Source organism: Choloepus didactylus, chromosome 27 (assembly GCF_015220235.1).
Source record: "Choloepus didactylus isolate mChoDid1 chromosome 27, mChoDid1.pri, whole genome shotgun sequence".
Lineage (NCBI taxonomy): Eukaryota > Metazoa > Chordata > Mammalia > Pilosa > Megalonychidae > Choloepus > Choloepus didactylus.
The window spans coordinates 13,393,026-13,413,535 of NC_051333.1; the positions used below are offsets into that span (position 1 = coordinate 13,393,026).

The 20,510-nt window shown below is 61.8% G+C and overlaps 1 protein-coding gene across 1 annotated transcript; it reads right to left on the reverse strand.

Moving 5' to 3' along the window:
- Positions 1 to 25: 25 nt before the first annotated feature.
- ERFL (ETS repressor factor like) lies at positions 26 to 17,825 on the reverse strand. Its single transcript, XM_037820660.1, has 6 exons — positions 17,714 to 17,825; positions 5,144 to 5,223; positions 2,105 to 2,339; positions 1,585 to 1,777; positions 1,348 to 1,465; positions 26 to 934 (listed from the first exon to the last, which is right to left on the reverse strand). Exons 2-6 carry the CDS (start codon positions 5,208 to 5,210, stop codon positions 483 to 485), a joined length of 1,065 nt encoding a protein of 354 aa, XP_037676588.1. The 5' UTR covers positions 5,211 to 5,223; positions 17,714 to 17,825; the 3' UTR covers positions 26 to 482.
- Positions 17,826 to 20,510: the final 2,685 nt, after the last annotated feature.

The following is a 20,510-nucleotide window of genomic DNA, read 5'->3' on the forward strand; positions in this document are numbered from 1 at the left end:
GTCGTGGGGGGCTGGTGGGGGGAGGGCCCATCCTGGGCGGGGCTGGGGGCGGGGTTATTGCTCTGAGCTCCCTGTCCCCAGGGGGGCCGCGTGGGGAGGGGGAGGGGGCCGGGCCGGCACGGGGGGGGGGGTTGGAGAAGCGCCACATGAGCACGGGGGTCACAGCACGGGGGTGGGCGGGGGGGGCGGGCGCCGTATTGCACTTTGGGAGCGGGGCCAGGCGGGGACCCCCCCTCAAACTGGAGCCTGGGAAGGAGGCCGGGGGCTGTCATGTTCCCTCCCCCACCACCACGGAGGGGGAGGTGAGACCCCTGTTGGGGTCTGGGGAAGGAGGAGGTGGGACAGTGATGTCCCTGTCCTTGGGAGGGTGCTGAGGGTTGGATCCGGCCCGGGGCCAGTGACTGCAGATCCGGCGGCGGGAAGAGGCTGCACCTGTGGCTGTCAGGTCCCCGCCCCGGCAGAACCCGTCACTCTTCGACTGCTCAGCTGCCGGGACCCCCTTTGCCCACCTTGGCCTTGGGGGGTACCAGGAGGCCCTCGTCACCCTCACTGTCAGAGCTGCAGCCGCTGACGTCAGTGATCTCCAGCTCCGAGTCACTATCCTCCTTCCCACCCAGCGCAGCCTCCGGACCCCCAGCTCCCGGCAGCGCCAGGCGGGGGGCTGCCGCCAGCCCCGAGGAGCGCTCAGAGCCCAGGCCTTCAGCCATCGTTGCAGCCAACAGGGGTGCAGCTGGGGGGCCTCCCCCTGCCCCTGTCGAGGGCAGGTGGCCCAGGGAACTGGCCAGAGGGTTGGGGTAGAAGTGTGGGGGGTAGAGAGAGGGGGGCAGCTTGGGGAAGGGGCCAGTGAGGTATGGGTTAAAGTTCCAGGGGTACTCTGGGAAGGTGCGGCCGTAGGGACCCAGCAGGCCAGGAGGCTTGGAATAGCCGGTGGCACCTGGAGAAGGACGGGGCCGTCAGGCCGGGCCACCCCTCCACTATGGGGTGTCTGCCCACGTGGGGCCACTTCCCGCCATGTCCCACCCATCGTCCCCACTGTCCTTCCCACAAGGCACCTCCACCTGCTCATGCCCCCCCCAGAGTCTCCCCTTTACCTCCTCAGTCTCTCCCACCCCCACTTGTCTCCCTGAGTGTCCCCGAAAGTCCTTCCCAGTCCCTCTTCCCAGTTTCCCTCCCACCCACACACACCCCCCGCCAGCCTCCGTACTGGCTTTTAAACACACACAGGCGGCCTCGCCCCAGGCTGCCTTCCGCCATGTCCCTTCTCCATCTTCCTGAGATGCACACATCTCCCCTCACCCTGAACACCCACCACCTCCACCCCCACCCCCGGCACCCCCAGGCTCTTACCAGAGCCCAGGAATGGGAAAGGGCTGTCCAGGCGCAGTTTGTCCATCTCAGGAGTGAACAGGGGTGTCCGAGCCCCCGGCTCTCCGAGGCGTGGGCCAGAGAACAGTGTCTGCAGGGTCTGGAGGGGGCAGTGAGGGAGACAGTGCTGCCCAGACTGGCCGCCCCCCTCCCTGGGGGGTTCGTGGCTGGGGGTGCACCAAACACCCCATCTGAAGGACCCCCAGCATCCTAACTCACCTCAGGGGTAAGGGGAGGAGCATCTGGCCCAGGGGCCCCAAAGGGACCAGGGGTCAGCAAGAGTGGGGAGCCGGTGGCAGCCGCCGCCACGTCCAGCAGAGGGTAATTGACCAGCACGACTTTGCTGAAGTTGAACTTGTAGGTGAACCTCTTTCCTTTGGTCTTGTGGAGAATCCGCTTGTTGTAGTAATAACTGTGGGGAGAGGGGGCACTTAGGGGGCTGAAGGAGGGCCCTTGGGGCGGGTCCTGGGTTTTTCTTAACACATGCTCTGTGCTAGGCACAGTGCACCACTATCTGGAGAAACAGGCAAGGAAGGAGTGGAGCCGGGGCTGGGGTCCTGACCTGGGGGGGCTCCAAAGCCCAGGCTTCCTGCTCCCTTCCACTCAAAAGTAATCGTAAGTAACCGCACGTGCAGAGCCCTGGATCATGGGGTACAACAGGGATTCTGCCCTGGGGGGGGCTGGGGGAAAGCAAGAGACAGGGAGGGGGGAAGGGAGGAGGCCCCCGGCCCCTCCTCACCGCAGGGCCCGGCTCAGCTTGTCATAGTTCATGTGGGGCTTGCACTTGCGGATGCCCCAGAGCCGAGCCACCTCGTCCGGGTCCTTGATGACGAATTCCCCGTAGTCCCCCTGCCAGGCGATGACGCCCTGGTACTCCTCCTTCTGCAGCAGCTCCAGGATAAAGTGCCACAGCTGGATCTGCCGCGAGCCCGGGGACGACTCCGGCTTGTAGGCCCAGTCGGGGAAGGCGAAGCCTGGGGACGGGAGGAGAGAGCGGCCCGGGTCAGGGCGCCACATCCGGGGCTTTTGGTCCTGCGAGGACTCAGGACTCCAGGAGGCATCCGGCCCTCCCCTGATGCCAGGTCTTGGATGGGTGGGCCCCCAGCCTCCAACATCTTTAGGGACCTGGTTCCCACTCTCCAAACCCCCTTGGCATCTAGTTTCCAGATTGCCCGAATGAATAGGGGGAGAGAAGCCGGTTGTCCGGGGACCCTGGGCTGGTAGTTCTGGCCTGGTTCCCTAGAGCTCAGCCTCCCAGGGTGCAGGGCCGGCAGGACCAGTTCCCTGCATCCTGAACTTGCATCAGCAGCTTGCAGAAAGGGCACCCCCAAAACACAGCATTCGCCTTTCTCTCCGCTGCCCAGAAATGCCCACTGGTGCCTGTCTCCCCTCCTCCCCATCCCTTGCCCCCTGCTCCATCTCTCCCATTCCCCCTGCTGACCCCACCCCGGCACATCCTAGTGAGCCTGTAGCACATCTACATCTCTGTACCCATCTGTGCTTTGCACGCCCCTTGTCTCCTGCATGCCTCCATGCCTAGGTCTGAGAGCCATCCAGACACGCCCACGGCAGACTGTCCCCCACGGTGGACAGTGTGTCACACACACATCCCCCTTGCATGGATACCCAGCCACCCCGTGGGACACAGATACACAGAGCGCACACTCCTGCTGGGCACACACCAAGGCCAACACATGAGGTCACGTCATCTCAGCAACACAGCATCGCACACCCACCACAACACAGCACACGTCTCCCCAAGCCCCTCGGAACCGAGACCCAGCAGCAGCACAGCCGCGTGACCCATGGACCCATGCAGGACGCCAAATGCCCAAATGACCAAGTGTGATGGAGACGAACGCAGCAAGACACATGAGCTCAACCTTCAGGTCCCAGATACACAGCCTGACAGACGGGCACACGCGGGCAACACCATGAGGCCAGAACAACTCCCAGACCCGCACACAGACGCTCGGGGCCAGCCCTCTAACACCCACCACTCACTTGGCACTTCACATTTCACACCCAGATGAGTGTCCTGTGCCCCATCGCCCAAATGCACCCCTAAATCCCACCCAGAAGGCCCCAGGCCCTGGGTCCAGCCTCCATGCCCACTCCTGTGCCACATGCCCAACCCCTTCCCCCTCCTCAGAGACCCCAAGCCCAGGCAGGAAACCAAAAGGCAGCTGAGAACGCTGCCAGAGACGGGGGGAGGCTGGGGAGGGGATCAGTGGGTGCGTGGGCTGCAGTGGGCATGACACCGGGCTGGGTCCCGGGGTCCTGGGGTCCCTGCATCCACTTGCTCTGGAGCCACGGGGCCGTTCCTTGTCCTCCCCGGCTTCTTGGAAGGCATGGAGGAGCAGGGAACCTTCCAGTGTGTGAAGCAGGTGCTCGTGCCCCCCCCGGGGGTGGTCTCCTTGACGGGAGAATTTTTCTCCCAACTCCACTTGGGTCTTTCTCACCTCAGATGACAGGGCTGGAACAATGTGTGAGTTCCAGCCCATTCCACACCCAGCAGACATCCAAGTGGGAAGCGACTGTGTCACAGACAAACCCACACAACCCGAAGACAGCATGCACACTCGTCCACAAGGAGTGGTCTACAGGCACAAGCCAACCCAGAAACACCCCCGCGCCTCCAATGCCACAGCCTCAGGTGTGTCGGGCCTACTGAGTCAGACACCCAGCTGCAGAGGGCACACAGACTCCACACACGGTGATGGACAAGCTGACACCCATTAAATTCAGAGACACACAGATGCAGGAAGCACCCCCCCCACACACACACACACAAGGACCATGGGCTGAAAACCAGACCCAGCCCCCAACACAGAGGCCCGGGGGACACTCAGTCACACAGCCAAATGCACCAGGACACCCATTGGGGATGCACACACACACAACACTCATAAGAGACAGGCTGTGCCCCCCCCCCCCAAGGCAGGCAGGGCAGACCCTCCCCTGACCAATCCTAATGTCTAGACACCGCTGACGTCCCCCAGGAACATGGCAGGCCCAGCCTCAAGACCCTCAGGGAGCCTTGGATGTGTGTGTACAAGCAGGCGTGCACACTCACACAAAAGCAGGCAAATGCTGCACAGTCATGTTCTCCCGGTGTGGCCCCTACTCCCAGGACACTCAAGTGTGACAGACACACTCTGAGACCCCAAATACCAGTCACAATCTCTGTCTCACACACACATGCACACACACGCTGCCCCTCTGTGGGGTGTGGGCTCAGGTGCTCGCCCAAGCCGGCCTTACTGTCCACACCCCCAGCTCTGAGCGACCACTTCCGAGCGAGCCGTCCTCTTTCCCCCGGCTCCGGCTGTGCACACCCCTGCTGGGAAGTCCTGCGGTCTGTCTGTCCCCCAATCCCTGGCCCAGTGCCCCCCTGGAGTCCCCGGTCCTGTGTCCCTGAGGGCTTGTCTCCGGCCTCTGCTTCTCTACACCCACAGGTCCTGGGTGGGAGCGGAGCTGAGATGCACGGGGAGCCCCCTGGACGTCAGCCCCCAGCCTTCAACGCGCGTCAGGCAGCCCATCCCTCTCTGAACCCCCTCTCACCCGCCCTCCAAAAGACCCCCATCTCCCAGAAGGCAGGTGGCAGGGAAATCGGGCCGTGAAGTTTTTTTGCCAAGTTTTTCATTACGGGGTTTTACTCCGGGCACTCTGGTAGAGCCCTGGGGAGACACCGGCCAGAGTGAGACAGAGACCCAGAGAGACGCGGCAGGGAGGCGGGGAGGGGGCCCGAGGGCGCGGGGAGGGCCGGGCCAGTTACCGGGGGTCCAGAGAGCCGGCAGGGCGGGCGGGGCGAAGAGAAGGTCGGAGACGCAGCTACAGTCCATGGCGGAGCCGGCCCTGCAGAGGGGCCGGGACAGACACACAGCGACGGGACGGGCGGGAGAGACAGACAGGGGTCAGCGGGGGGCGCGGCCCGGGACGCCCCGCTCTGCCCGCCGCCCTCCCCCGCCCCGGAGCCCCCCGCGCCCGCCCCTGCCCGCGGGCAGCCCCGTCCCCCCCGGCCCCTGCGCCCCCGCGGCCGCGCCGGCTCCGTCCTCGCCCCTCGCCCCCTCCCGCGCCCGCCCCGAACCGCAGTCGCTGTCTCCCGTCTGACCTCTGGGGGGTCTATATGTCTGCCTGTCTGTCTGTCTGTCTGGTTGCCCCAGATCTATCTCGCAACCAACCCTCCCCCCCAGCGCCCACCGCCCTCCTGCCCGCTGACCCCCGGGCCGGCCCAGCCTGGCGCATCCCCGCGCTGCTCCGCGCCTCTGCCCGTGGCGGGGCCTGCTCGCTGCCAGGCCGGAGCCGGGCGCCCTCCCGGACCCCCTCCCCGGAGCCAGGCCGCCCCCCACCCCGGCAGCCCCCGCGCCCTGCCCGAGTGAGTCCTCAGGCGCCTCCTCTCCTGAAACCTTCCGGCCCCGCCTCAGAGCCCTCCCCTCCGCCCTCGGCTGCTGGAGGAGCCTCCCCCTCGGACACCCCTTCCCCCTTAGATATGACTCCCCTCTCGGGCATCCCCTCCCGCCTCAGACACCTCATCCCCCCCCACCAAGATGCCGGATCCACTCCTTAGCCCTGTCTCTCAGAAATCTACCCCCCCCCAGGCAGCTCCTCTCCCTCAGACTGCCCCCCAACCCCGACACCCCCCACACACACACCCGCACCACTGACACCCACACCCTTAGATGGCTACTCTCAGACACCCACCCCCACACTCCACCCCTCAGAACCCTCCTTAGACATGAACCCGCTCAGACACATCCTCCTGGCTCGGAGACCCCTCCTCTCGGACACGCACCCCTCAGCACGCCACCCTCAGACCCACCTCTCAGCACAGCACTGTCCGCGGACACCCCTGTTAGGCACTCCCAGACACCCCACTCACCAAGGACCCACTCCCCTCAGAAACCCCCATTCCCCCACAAACCCCACCTCACCCCTGGACATTCAAGACTTTTCAGACTCGTCCAGTCCCCCCACCCGCAGGCACCCCGGTTGCCCACAGCCCCCAGCACCCCCCAGCACCCCAGCCCCCTTCCACAGGCTGTCCCCTGCCCTCAGGTCTCACCCTGAACTCCTACCCCGCCCAGTGTCTATTGAGGGTCTCTCCCCCACCATCCCCATCAACCCTCCAGCCTGGGGGGGGCAGAACCCCCACTTCTGGGTTTCCCCTGCCCCAGGCACAGGGCTCCACTTCTCTATTCCTGCTCCTCGCTGTCTCCCTGACTCTCTCACCCCATCTCCCCATCTTCCTCTCTCCCTCTTTATCTCTGTCTCTCCATCACTCCATTTCTCTTTCCCTTCTCCGCCCCCACCTCCATGTCTCTCTGCCTCTCCCACCTCCCCAGGGCGGCCATCTCTCAGTCTCTGTCCCTCATCTCTGCCTCTCTCCACCATCTCCGTCTCTTTTCCTTCCTCCTCCCCCCAATCTCTACTACCCCCCCCCCGCCCCATCTTAGAGCGTCTCCATCTCTCAGGCTCTCCCATTTCCCACCCCTCAGCCGCTTCTGCCCCGGTCTCTCCATCTCTGCCCCTCTCCCCTTCTCCCCCTCTCCCCCGCACCTCTCCCGTCTGCCTCTCCCCCACCTCACCACTTGCTGGGCCTCTCAGGACTCCCCCTCCCGCCCCCCACCCCCTCTTGGCCCCTCTCATTTCCGTGTTGGTTTTGATTTCTCTTCCCAACGCTTTCAACTCCCCGCCGCCTCCTCCGGACACGTTATAACGAGGAGCCGTGGGATCGGCGCTCCGGGCCCTGCTCCCACGCTCCCCCCGCGTCTCTCGCCCGCGTCTCTGCGTCTCATCGTGCCATCTCTGCCCGCCCTCTCCGTCTCTGCCCTGGCGTCGCTGCCCACCTGGCCCTGCACCTGCCCCTCCCAGCCCCACCCCGGCCGCTTCTGCTGGGACCGTCCAGGGCCACGGGGCCTCTCCGTCTGTCTGCACGTGCTGCTGTCCCCCGTCTCAGCACCTCCACATCTCTCCGTTTTGGGGTCTCTCTCCACATTCCCGCACCTCCTCGTCCCCACAACCTCGTCCCCACGACCCCGTCCCCGCGTCCCTCATTCGCTGTCTCGTCTCTGTTGCTGTCCCAGGGTCCCTCTCTTGGGGCCCCTTTGATCTCATACTGCCCCTGGCTCCCCCCTGGCCCCATTGATCACCGATCGACCGATGGAGGGGATCAGGCGCCTGTGGGGACAGGGCTGCGGGGCTGCGGGGCCGGGCAGGGGCCTGGTAGGACAGCTGGACAGCTGGACAGACGGCTTCTGCCCCGGCAGCTACAGAGGGGGAGCTGCTTAACCCCCGCCCCTCCCCACCAGCCGGCGCAGTGAGGATGGGGACTCCGGGCAAGCTTTAATTTTTAATTTTATTTTGCTTCCTCCACCCCCCTGCCCCCCCTCCACTGCCCGCAGCCATGGCACCGATCAGAGTGTGCGTGTGTGTCTGTGTGTGTGTGTGTGTGCAGCAGCGGGGAAGGGGCTGGGCAGGAGAGGCTCCCCACTTCCTGGCCAAGCAGAGCCAGACAGACCCACACACCAACACCAAGCCAGGCACACACAGCTCCACTGTCACACCCAGCATACATCACACTGACCCACACGTCCACCAAGTCACACGCAGCCTCACACCCAGCACTGACCCACACGCCAAAGCCACTGTCACACCCAATGCACATCACATGGTCACACACATCAGCAAAGTCACAGACCAGCACTGTCACACCCAATCACACACATCAGCACAGTCACAGACATTCACCCAGAAACAAGACACAACTGCACAGACACACACCAATTCACCCCCACACAATCACAAATCACAGACACACACCCATGCAGACACTGTAGCACACACTAAGGTTCACAAACAGCAACAGATACACACACACACTGACACAGTGCCACAGAGACACAGACACACTCAGTCACACACACCAACGGCCAGGCACACGCAAGTGACCCGGAAGCACACAGAGCCATACAGCTAAGCACCTGGGCCCCCGAGGGTACACAGACCCCGTCACACATGAAGGCATAGGGACGCACACAGTGGCAACCACACCGACAACCACACACAGACGGCAATGCACACGGCCCCACATGCACACTCACAGACACACGCACACATGTGAGGATCACAGACAGCTCAGCACGTCCCCCAGAGGCACACCCAGACCCACGGGGCAGCCTGAACTCCACCCCAGGTTCCCCTTTGCTCCTGCCGCCATCTGTCCGTCTGTCTGTGCATTTTGCAAGTGTGTGCATCTGTGTGCATGTGTGTGTGAAATGCATACTTGTCTTTGTCACTCCCTCTCTCTTTCTCTGCAATCCCTGAGTGTCTCTCTCTGCATCATCTGGGCACCTCTGTCTCTCTGTCTCTCTCTTTCGCTGTCTCTGGGCATCTGTCTGTCCGTGTCTCTCTTTGCCTCAGTCTCCTCACCCCCCACCAGCCTGGCCCCCCGGGCTGGGGTTTAACCAGTTGTTTTGATTTCTCTAAGCTGCGCGGCAGCCTCAGGAGCCGCCTCGGGCCTCACCGCCCCTCCAACCCCCTCACCCAGACCCCCCCACCTCCCCTTAACACAATCTGCACAAGTGGAATGAAAATTGATTTTTTTTTTAAATTTCATATCTTCTCCAGGGCTCTGTCTAAAGAGGAGAGAGATGCGGCCCAAGACCCTTCTCCTGCCACCACCCCCGCATGCACGCACACACACACCAACATGCACACACATCTCACTCAGGACACACACACACACACACTGACACACCATCTGCACCCGCCCGTGCCCCACATTCAGACCCAATCTGGGGGCCTGGCCTTTCCTAGGCCGTACCAGACACGTCAATGCACACGCATGGTGGAGGCACACGCAGCAGACCCCGTGTGCACACGCCCCTGCGTACCCACCCCCTGAAGGTGCCGCCCAGCCCCCCACCCACCTGTCTCCACCCTGTCCCATCTAGGTGGCACACTCTATGTGCGTGTGCACACACCTGTCCACACAGATTACTTCCATGTGTGCACAGCACAGGCTCAGGCGCTGTCCCACCACGAGCACGGGAGAGACCCCTGTGGAAACCCCCATGGAGACCCCCGTGGCCATCCTGGAGAGGAAGAGGCAGAAAGGTGATGGGGCTCTCCCAGGAGTACCCCCCCACCCCACAGCTCCCCCCACCCCTGCCCACATCAACCAAAGGCTCAGGCCTGAGCCGGGCAGGGGCGTCTCTGGTGCCTGGGATGTGCATGTTACACAACACACGTACACACAAACATGCACACACACCCACATGCTGTCTCCCCACAGTGGGCTGGGTCACCCGAGAGCTGACTTATCCACTCCCAGGCACCCAAAACACAGGGACTGAAATCCACAGTCACCACAACACATCCAGAGACACACACACAGTCCCAAGAACACACAAAAGCATGCGCAGTGACACCAAACACACGGCAAAGCCACCACAGCCCCACAAACACAGTCTCACACGCACAGGGAGGCATGAGCTCATGCAAGTTGCACACGCACACCATCCAGCAGACACACAGAAGTACACAACCACAAACACATGTGGTCACGCACATACACATTAAAGCACGTTAGGGTCAGTCACACACAGATTCGCTCACTTGTTAACCAACGCTCCTTATCCAGCCCCCAAATGGCTATACTCACACACACTCACACTCACACACACACACCACAGATCCAGGGTCCTGGTAACAGGGCTGGGCCATGGAGCTAATGCACTAGCACATGCTTCACCCCAAAACACACACACACACACACACACACAACCCTGTCCACATCCAAACTCAGACTCAGATCCAAGCTCCCAGGCTTAGAGACAGAACAGCCACCCTTAACACAAACACACAGCCACACACACTTGCAATGCCAGCCTCTGACACGCAACCTGGGGAGTTTCGTGACCGCATCCTGCGCCTCTCACACCCACACACCCCAGCCCGTCCCCAGGGCCTTCCTTCCACCCTGTCCTCCTTGGGCTAAGCCATTGTGTCTCCCGGCCCCTCAGAGCTGGGAGACATTTTGTCACGCCCTGCATGGCCACACCACACAGAAACTACAGGCACAGACACGGCACAGCTCCGGAGTTGTGGAAGTCACACCCAGACGCACACAGCTAAGTGCCACATGCAAGCCACATGTCACATGAAAAGATAGCTGAGCCACTGACACACTCATGGGGCCACAGACACACACACTAACACACACACAGTCCCCACAGCTCTCTCTCACACACACACAGAGACACACAAAGATACACACAGAGGAACCTCTGCTGAGGCTGCACTGTGCAAGGGAGACAGACGGACAGACTGGCAGACAGACAGGCCCGGGCCTCCTGCCCAGACAAGGTGGGGCGGTTGGGAGGCAGCAGGCCAGGCCGGAGCCCCCCCCCCGGGCCCCCTTCCTGTGCCTTTTTCCGCCGGGCGGCTCCGGGTCTCTGCAGGGACGTCCCTGGGGCTGCAGGCGGCGCTGGGAGCGGGGGCGGCGGGGAGCGTCCCCGGGGAGTGGGGGCCGCAGCGCCACGCACCCCGCCTACCAAGCAGCCTGGGGGAGGGCGCGGAGGGCACCACGGCGACCAGTGCTTGGTTGCTCCCCCAGAGACACTGAGGGATGGACACAGACATGCAGGGACAGAGACCCGGAGACTCAGAGAGATACACAGAGACAGAGAGAACGAGAGACACAGAGACAGGAAGGAGGAGAGAGAGAGAGAGAGAGATAAGGTGCATGCAGAGAGGAGAGAGACAGAGACATGGGGAGACAGAGAGAGAAAGGGGCAGCAATGCATCGGAAGAGGGAGAGAAACCAACCCACAGAGGAGGAGAGACGCAGAGAGGGACAGAGAGAAGAGAGATGTGGAGACGGAGAAAGAGGGAGATCAGAGAGAGATGGAGACCAGAGAGGAGGAGGTGCGTGACCCCAGGAGAGAGAGCACACAGAGAAGGAAGAGATGGTCAGAGACAAAGGGACAGACAGACAGATGCGGGGTGCTCGGGTTAGGGAGCACGAGCAGGTGGGGAGTGGAAGGGCCTGCAGAGGAGACAATCAGAGATGGAGGGGAGCGGGGCGGGCAGCGCCACGGCTGGGGTCAGAAAGGAAGGAGGAAGGGGCAGGGAGGCGGAAAATTGAGGGATTAGGGCAGAAGCAAAAGAGTGGGTGAGGGAGAGCTGGGGCGCTGCCGGTGGGCGGGGCAGGAGTGCCGGGAAAGGGGCGCGTGGGGGCCCACCCAGCACGGGGGCTCGTCACCCCGCCCCAGCCCGAAGCGGCCCTTCTGCAGGCCTGGGGCTCAGGGTCCCCCGGGGCCGGGCCTGCCTCCCAGCTGCCCCCCTGACCCTAGCACCCACCCCCATCCTCCTCCTCTTCCCCGTGACCCAACTGCACCCCAATCCCAGCTCCACACTCAACCTCATCCTCTCCCCCAAATCCATCCCCATCCATATCTTTCCAGTCCCACTCATCCTGAACCCCAACCTCTCTCCAACCCCAGAACCTTTAATTCCAGCTCCATCCCACCCTCAACCTCACCCCATCCCCTCTCCCAGCTCCATTCCTAGCCCTATCCCCTCACCCCCAAATCCACTCCCACCCCTAATCCCAGCTCCAACGCCCCCCCACCCCACTCTCACTGCACCCCCAGACCACGGCCCTGCCCTACTGCAGGACTTTTTGATCCCATCTCTTGTATCAGAGAGACAGGGTGACAGAAGTGAACTAAAATGACTGTTAATTCGTGGTGCCAAGGGGCTGGGAGCCAGGATGAGGGAAGGGTGGCCCCAGCACCCAGGACGGGGGGCATTGCGACGCAGTCAGCAGGGCCCCGCACGCCCTGCACCCGGCACCCGGCTCCGAGGATGCGCTCGGGAAGTGCTGCTCATGGGGAGCTGAGATGAGCAGGGACGGGAAGGGGGAGGAAGCCAGAGACCCAGGAGGAGGTGAGGAGGGCGGCCAGGCCTGGGGTGAAGGCACAGGGGGCAGGTGAACGAAACCGAGACACGGGCACCAGAGGGAAGGAGACGGGACTAAAGGGACAAGAAAATGGGGACAACAACTGGGGAGAAAGGGAGGGACCAAGGGCTGGAAAGAGGAAGGTAGAAATGGGATTCAGAGGTGCTGGGAAATGGGGTCAAAGACCCAGGAGAGCACAAATGAGGGGGAAAGAGGGACAGAGAGTCAGGGGAACAGGGGAGAGAGATGCAGAGGGAGAGAAAGGGGGCCACGGGGGCAGGGGAGCAGGGCTGAGGGCTGGGGCCGGGTGCCTGGGCTGCCCGGGAAGGCCCAGGGTCCAGCCATGTTGGGGGAAGCTCGGGGCTCCAGGGGCATGAGGCGCGGTGCTAATTCAGCGCCATCGATCAGACGGGATGAGAGCAATAAATTATTGTGACAAGATGCAATCCTGGGCCGCGCGCTGCCGCCGAGGCAGATCGATCCCTGTCCCCAGCCCCACGCAGGGTCCCATGCCCAGGCCTCGGCCGGGACGCCTCTGTCCACTCGTCCCTCCACCCCCCCCCCACCTACTCACGCTGATGGCCGGGGCTGGGAGGGGGGCGGCAGCCCTGGGGAGAGCCAGGAACACAGGGCGACCCCCCCAGAGGGAAGTTCTGCCCCTGTCTGTCCCAGGCCCTCCCCCTTCCCTGAGCACAACCTGGGAGGTGGAAACTGTAGTGGTACCCATTTCACAGATGTGGAAACTGAGGCTCAGGCAGGGAAAGCAACAGCCAAGGCCACCCAGGGCCGAGGGGTGAAGGCTGGATTCGGATGCGGGTCGGTATGAGGTTAGGCCTCTCAGTGTCGGCACTGTCAGAGGAGAGAGTGAGGGACAGAGAGAGAAAAGGGGGGAGTGGGAGATAGGCAGAGGGCAGGACCCAGAAACAGAAAGACTCAGAGACAGAGCTACAAAAAGACACAGAGATACTGAGAAAGAGAGGTCAAGTGGAGAAAGAGAGAGAGACAGACAGACAGACTCAGATTCAGAGATGGGCAGATGGGGGCAAAAAAGAGAGCCGGAGAAAGGCAATGAAGGTAGGTGAGCAAAGAAAGGGGAGCACGGAGAGGTGGGAGGGGGCCGGGAGTGTGTCTGGGGGAACAGGTGTGTGTTGGGAGGGGACCGCACTGGCTGCATGTGGCTTGGGGAGCAGGTGGGAGCCTGGATGCGGGGTGACAAGCTTGGCTGTGGGGTCACTGTCAGCGGGACACAGGTGTGAGCCGGGAGGCCGGGCCTGACAGGTGAGGGCGGGTCTCATCCCAGAGGATGGGCGTGGAGAGCGGAAGGCCGGGAAGCAACAAGCGTCCCCTCGGAGGAGAAAGGGTTTCAAAGCGCGGTGTGAAGCCCCTTCTTTCAGTGTTGCTAAGGGTGTGTGCTGGCTGTAAAAGTGTGGATTCCCAGGTTCGGCTCCAGAAGGACAAAATCAGAAGGGCTGGGTTGGGGCCCAGGAATCTGAATTTAACAAGCATCCCCAGAGAGTCTCCAGCCCCTCGATGCAAGAGACCACCAAACAGGTTTCACATCAGAGCTAGGTGTTGCCCAAGAAGGCGAGAGCAGAGGGTGAACAGGTGAGGTTGGAGTATAGGGGAGACTCTGGGTGGGGGAGCAGGGAGTGAGAAGCAAGTGTTGCCAAAGTGAACAGGTGGACAGATGCATCTGCAGGGAAAGGAGCTCACCTGAGGGGCAGGTGTAGGAGGCAAGGGGACTTCGATGGCTGGGAGGGTAGGCTCTGAAGACAGACAGCCTCTGTTTGACTCCCAGCTCCAACATCTACCAGTTTCTGGGGCCTCAAGGAAATTACATTACCTCTTTGGGCTCAGTTTCCTTCTCTGTAAAATGGGGACAAGAGTAAGACCCTGCCTCATAAGGCTCTCACGAGGATTAAATGAGACAATGGATGTGCAGAACACAGAACAGTGCCTGCCACGGAGGCAGGATGAAGAGCTGGCAGCTGTCGTCATCACTGTCATCCTCATCAGTGTATGTGGGGGAAGCAGGTGTCATGTGGTGAAATGGACGCAGGATGTGAGTAGGGCCAACTCAAAAGTGTGGGGGACAAGCAGCATCACCATCACCTGGAGCTTTTTCAAAATGCAGAATCTCAGGCTCCAACCCAGCCCTGCTGAACCAGAATCTCTGGGGTGGGGCCCAGGAATCCATGTTTTCACAAGCCCCCCCAGGTGTGTCTTACTCTCGCTGAAGTCTGAGAACTCAAGGGATTATGTGCAAGTCAGGAAGCAGGTGCGTGGATGGCTGGGAACAGGTGTTACACATGTTTAACAAATGCTACAGGTGTCCCTTATGCTCATTGTTAAGGTGGACCCCGAGGAGCCGGATGGCTAGAGACACGGGCTGTGCAAAGGGACAGGTGTTTCTGGAGGGGCAAGGCCTGGAGACAGGTGTGAGGGATCTGAAGGTTTAGCTGTAAAGGTGTGGGGGTGACAGGCTGCGTGGGCAGGCAGTGACGATGAACATGATGAAAAAGAGGTGGCTGGGAGGTGTGGAGTGGGGGCACGTTTGAATGGTCGGGGATTACACGGATGTTTGTGGGGAGAGAGGGAGAACCAGTGTGGGGAGTCAGGTGCATATCTGTGGGACAGGAGCGTGTCCAGGAGTAGGTGTCCCTCTGGGGACAGGTTGGGGAGGTCGGGGTACAGCAGAGGCCTGGTGGAAGAGCAGGGAGAGATCACGGGGCTGTGACGGGGTGTGTGGAGATCGCAGAACCTCTGCTGAAGAAAGGAGTGAAGGTGGTGCCAGAGCAGGTGGTACCTGAGGTTTAGGCAGGTGCGTGGAGGGATTGGGGTAATCTTGTGCGGCAAGGGAGGAGGAAGTGTGAAACATGGGAAATTAGGTGGGGACGGGGAGAGGAGCAATAGATATTACCTGAGGGACAGGTGTGGGGAGACAGGTATATAGATGAGGCACATACCTTTGGCCAAAGGCAGATCCCTCCCCCCGCATGCATGTGCTGTGAGACAGACAGAGAGAGGCGGAAGTAGAGTGGGTCAGAGACAGGGAGCAAGGGTGCAGGGGGGACAAGTGTAACTTGCCAAGGATAAGGGCACGGGAAGGCATCGTGGCAGGGGAAGGATATGAGGAAGGGGGGACGTGTGATGTCTGGGGTCCGAAGTCCATGTGTGAGATCAGGCAGCGTTTGGGGCCAGGAGACAGATGGGGCTGATGTGCCTGTTACCGAAGTGACAAGTGGGAAAGACAGGTGTGAGGGAATAAGTTGGAAGTAGGTGAATTTATGTAAAATGATGGGAGACTGGAGTGTGAGGGAGTTAGGCACTGGCGGAGAGAGAGGTGGGAGAGGCAGGTGTGTTCTAGGGGACTCGTGAAGGAAGCACTTCTGGACAGGAAAGAAGTGGGGGTGGGAAGGAGGGGTAGCCTTAGAAGAGAGAAGAATGGGTGAGAGCCGGGAGAATGGGAGGGGACAGGTTAGGACGAGGGTTGTGAGTGTGTGAACATTGTGTGTGTGTGTGTGTGTGTGTGTGTGTGTGTGTGCGCGCGCGTGCACTGCTCTTGGGGAGGCAAAGGTGAAGAAATATAAATGTGTGAGGAACAAGTGTGAACAGAGATTTAGGGACAGGTGGGAAGGTGCAGGTGCAGGTAGGAGAGGGACAAGGTAGTAAGAAATGGGACAGGGACAGGTATTCAGGTGGAAGGGGCAGATCTGGAGAATCAGGTGTTACCTGGAGAAGCAAATAAAGGGGGACATATGTTACCTGAGAGATCAGGGACATCTTTGGGGCAGGTTTCAGAGGAATGAGTTACCTGAGGGGCAGGTGAGAGAACATGTCTCACTTGCAGGGGCAGATAAAGAGAACAGGTGTGGAGAACAGGTGCTACCTGCAGGAGACAGGTATAAGGGGACAACTATTAACTGGAGGTCCAGATGTGAGGAACTGAAGAGGGAACATGAAGGTAATTGATGGGACAGGTGTGTTGATAAGCCAGGTGTGGGTGAAAAGTGTTACCTGAGGCCACAGGTGTGTGCAGCCTGGCTCAGCAGGGTGGTTTGCTGTCTCAGTTTCTCTCGCTCCCCTCTCCTTCCCTCCCTGGGGGCCGGTTCCGCCTCTCAGATCCCTCCCAGGGCCCTGGCCCTCGGGGAGGCGGGAGGCGCACAGTTTGCTCTGGGCTTGGCGACGCCGGGCCTGTGGACAGCCAGGGGCTCCTGAGGCTGCTTGGCGATGCGGAGCGCGTGCGGGCCTCGGCGGGCCGGCCGGGCAGGGGGAGCAGGTGGGGGGGGGCGTTTAGCCGTGATAGATCCGCGCGCCGCTTGTCTCTTAATCTCCGGAGCGACCGATCGATTCGCTATTTCCCTTTGTTGCCAGAAAATTCGATCCTGGGCCTGGAATTAGGTCCCCGGCTTAATCTGAGCGGAAACCAGCGAGGGGGAGACAGAGACAGAGACACTTGGGAGAGAGATAGAGACACTTGGGAGAGAGACAGAGACGGAGAGAGGCAGAGATGAGAGATAGAAAGGTGGAGAGATGCTGAGAGTGAGAGATACAGATTCTGGGAGAGAGAGTCTAAGAGTTGGACTCAAAGAAGTGGAGACAGATGCTGAGAGAAACAGAGATAATGAGGCGGAGAGAGGCAGAGAGAGCACCAAACGCTGGAGAGATGGAATTGAGAGACCGATCAGAGGAGAGCTGGCAGGGACGGTCCAGTGGGGGCCTGTGACGATTTGTGGAATGACTGGGACGGAAAGTGGGTGTGCCCAATCGGGCCACCTGTCCCCAGAGGGACGTACCCCGCTGAAGGGAAGTGAGCAGACCCCAGTCTGGGCCCAGGGGCCCTTCCCACAGGCCCCGCGACCCCTCACACCAAACCCCAGACCCCAAATGTCCCAGTTCAAACGTGCAGACCCTCAGCCTTGAACTTCGGCTCCATGTCCAGACCTTCTAGCCCCCCAAATCCAAACCCTCCGCGGGGACCCCCAGCTCCAGATATCCACTCCCTCAGTTCTGACCCCCAGCCCCAAAGGGTCAGCTCCCAACCTTAATGATCTCGGTCCAGCTCTTCAGCCCCAAACATCCAGTGTCTCAGCTCTGGGCCCCCAGATTCCAAATATTCTAGCCCTCGGCGCTGACCTCCAAACCGTACCCGGACCCCAGCCCCAAATATCCCGACTCCTCGGTCCCAAAGAGCCAGCCCCCCGTTCCTGAGCTCGCAGAGCCCAGACTCTCGCCGCCCCCAGCGCTGGGACCCGGGCCCTGCAGCCGCGCCCGCAGCCCTCGCGCCCCCGCCGCCCGCCCCCCGGAGCCCGGCCCCGGAGGTCTCCCGGGACCCCGCGCGCCCCAGCCCCCGTCCGCGCGCGGCACGCGGCGCTCACTCACTTTCTGGGCTTTGCGCATCTGCTCCGGTCAGGGGAGAAGTGTTCAAAGTTCCGAGCCCGCGGCCATGGCCCCCGCGGCGTCCTGGGGAGGGGGCACCGGGGCGGGGAGGACTTGGCCGGAGCCCCGGGAGCCGGAGACAGAGAGGGCGCGAGCCGGGAGCGACAGCGACCGAGAGGGAGACGAGAGAGAGAGAGAGAGAGAGAGAGAGAGAGAGAGAGAGAGAGAGACGGCCGGAGACAGGGAGAGGGGCCGAGAGACCCCGAGACAGAGACGCGCAAAGAGACACAGGGACGCGCAAGCGGGGGACGCGGCTGCGGGCGGGTGGCGGGGCGCGCAGCGCGCGGGGCCGGGGCGGGGGCGCGGGGGGCGCCGGGCGGCCCTTCCTCCGCCGCCTCCTCCGCCTCCTTCCTCCTCTTCCTCCTCTTCCTCCTCTTCCTCCTCCTCGTCCTCCGCCGCGCGCCGCGCGCCTCCCGCCCTCGCGGCCGCCGGGCCGGCTCGGCGCGCAGATATATGGAGGCGGCGGCGGGCGGCGCGGGGGAGGGGGCGGGCGGCGCGATCGATGGAATATAATTTTCCTCAAACTCGGAAAATAAAGTTCAGAGCTGATCAAATTTGAAAACAGATGTCGAATCGCGACTCTAAATAAGGTTCGATCCCGGGACTGAGGGAGTGGGGGTGGGGGCGGGGGTGGCTGGGGAGGTGGAGAGACCCCTCCTCTGCCTTTCCCTTCCCTCCCCGCCCCGCCCCTCCGGAGGAGGACGCGCGGACAAACGGACAGGCTCCAAGTGGGGGGAGCAGCTATGTGGCCAGGACCTCTGCTTGGACACGCAAAACCGGTCCCGGACTGGAACAGGGACCCGCAGACACACGGACACAGGGACACACAGCCCAGACACAGGGACATAGGGACACATACAGTAACACAGAGAGTAACACAGATACAGGACACACAGACCAGTGGGCGTATAGACCCATGGCTGAACACACCTCAGACACAGACACACTGATACAAGTGAAAACACACTTCTGGGACACAGACTTTGAACACACAACTTATACACGGAGACACACAGAGAGAGGCACATGCACAAACAGCTGGACACACAGCCTGAACACACACCGACCTAGCCAGACCCACAGTCGCTCTCTGACCCGCTGACCCACAGACTGGACACACGGACACACACAGACACACTGATTGACGCTGGCATACAGCTACACTCCTCTGCCCCCAGCCTGTACACAAAAACCCTCACTGACACACAAATACATGCATGACCTCACCAGCCCAGGGCACATAGACAGACGGACAAACATACAGAACGTGGGGTGGACACACTGACATCCCCGTTTACACACCCACAGGCTCACATATGCACACACGCATGCCCGCAACAACAGGGATGGGCCCGGCCCGGTCAGCCCTGCTCCCAGTGGAATAACAAGCAAACATCGAGCGGCTTTGGCCTTGCTTGCGGCGCCAGGAGCAGCAGCCCCCAACCCCCGTCCATGCCCCTCTAGGGTCCCCTGGCCCAGCCTGACCCTCACCTCCCTGCCCTCCGGTTCCCTCCCGTGCCCCTCGCTCCTTCTCCTCCCCTTTTCTGCTCCCCTCCCCCACTTTTCTCTCCCAGCCCCAGGTCAGGCTCCGCCCCCCAGGCCCCAAAGCCACCTTCTAGGGGGTTGGCTGCTCTTCCAAAGACAGCCCCTGGGATCCCTGCCTGGGGGGGTGCAGGGGTGGGGGTGGAGTCTGCTTCAGGCCAAGACAGCAGTCCCCAAGTGGACATTCTGGGCCCAGGGCAGCAATGTGGACCCGCACCAAACCCACTGAACCCCGGGCGCGGGGGCCGAGGTGCTGGGGGGGCTGGAAGAGGACCTCAGGCCCAGAGCAGACTGGCTCCGGCTCCACCACGCACCTCTCCCTTGGGCAAGTCACGGACCATCCCTGAAACCTCAGTTTCCTCTTCTGCCAAGCAGGGCAGAATGACAACCACCTCCTGGGGCCGTCGGGAGGGTTAAAGGGCAGGAGGCAGGCAGCTCGTCTGGCACTCTGCCAGGCACGTTTGTGATGCGCATCATCACTTAACGCTAATCATATTAAAATGCCAAATGCTCCTCTAGAAAGCTCAGATTCCTTCACTTGTCTCTACCGTCCCTGCTTAGACCCCGTGGAGTCCTCTTCCAGGGAGCCAGCGGGGAGCCCCTGCCTCAGGCATCCACACGGCCGCACTAGACCGGATTTAAGACCCCGCGGGACGGCCGGGGGCCTCTGGCGTCTATGCCAACCCCTGGAGCCTGGAGAGTCCGCGGCCTCCTCGCCAGATTTCTAGTCCCAGCTGACAAGTCTTTGAGACTCATCGCCTTGGGTATCCGTAACACCCCCCAGCCTGTAGAGAAACCCCCTCCCCCATGCCTTCCCTGGGGCTGGCTCTGCCTGCCCAGAAGGTTCTGGAACAGCCTCTGCAGGGGTAGGACTCTTTCGCCTGCACATGCCACCCTTTGGGAGAGAGGCTGCACCCTCTAGATGCAGAATCGACTAGAATGCGTTTTGTGGCTATTGACACGTGAGAGGACTCCTGCAAAGGGGGGAAGAGAGCCTCCGGGCAGAAAGAGCCACCGACTGTATACATGCCCTTCCGCAGAGCAGAACACCTGCTGCATACCACACCCATCAGGCAAACAGAACCTCCTGAGCTTAGTCACATCCATAGGGCCACCTGGGCGCCAGCCAAGACAACTTTAACGCTTCTTATTTCAGCTGCGGCCGCTAGGAGGGATGAAAGCCTCCCCAGGGGTCGCA

Excerpts from the sequence above, each read along its gene's own strand:
- ERFL (XM_037820660.1), bottom strand. The coding sequence starts at position 5,210 with ATGGACTGTAGCTGCGTCTCCGACCTTCTCTTCGCCCCGCCCGCCCTG. Across the intron at positions 1,778-2,104 it reads AAGCTGAGCCGGGCCCTGCG|TTATTACTACAACAAGCGGA; the intron begins GTGAGGAGGGGC and ends CTCTCCCCACAG. Across the intron at positions 935-1,347 it reads TTTCCCATTCCTGGGCTCTG|GTGCCACCGGCTATTCCAAG; the intron begins GTAAGAGCCTGG and ends GTCCTTCTCCAG.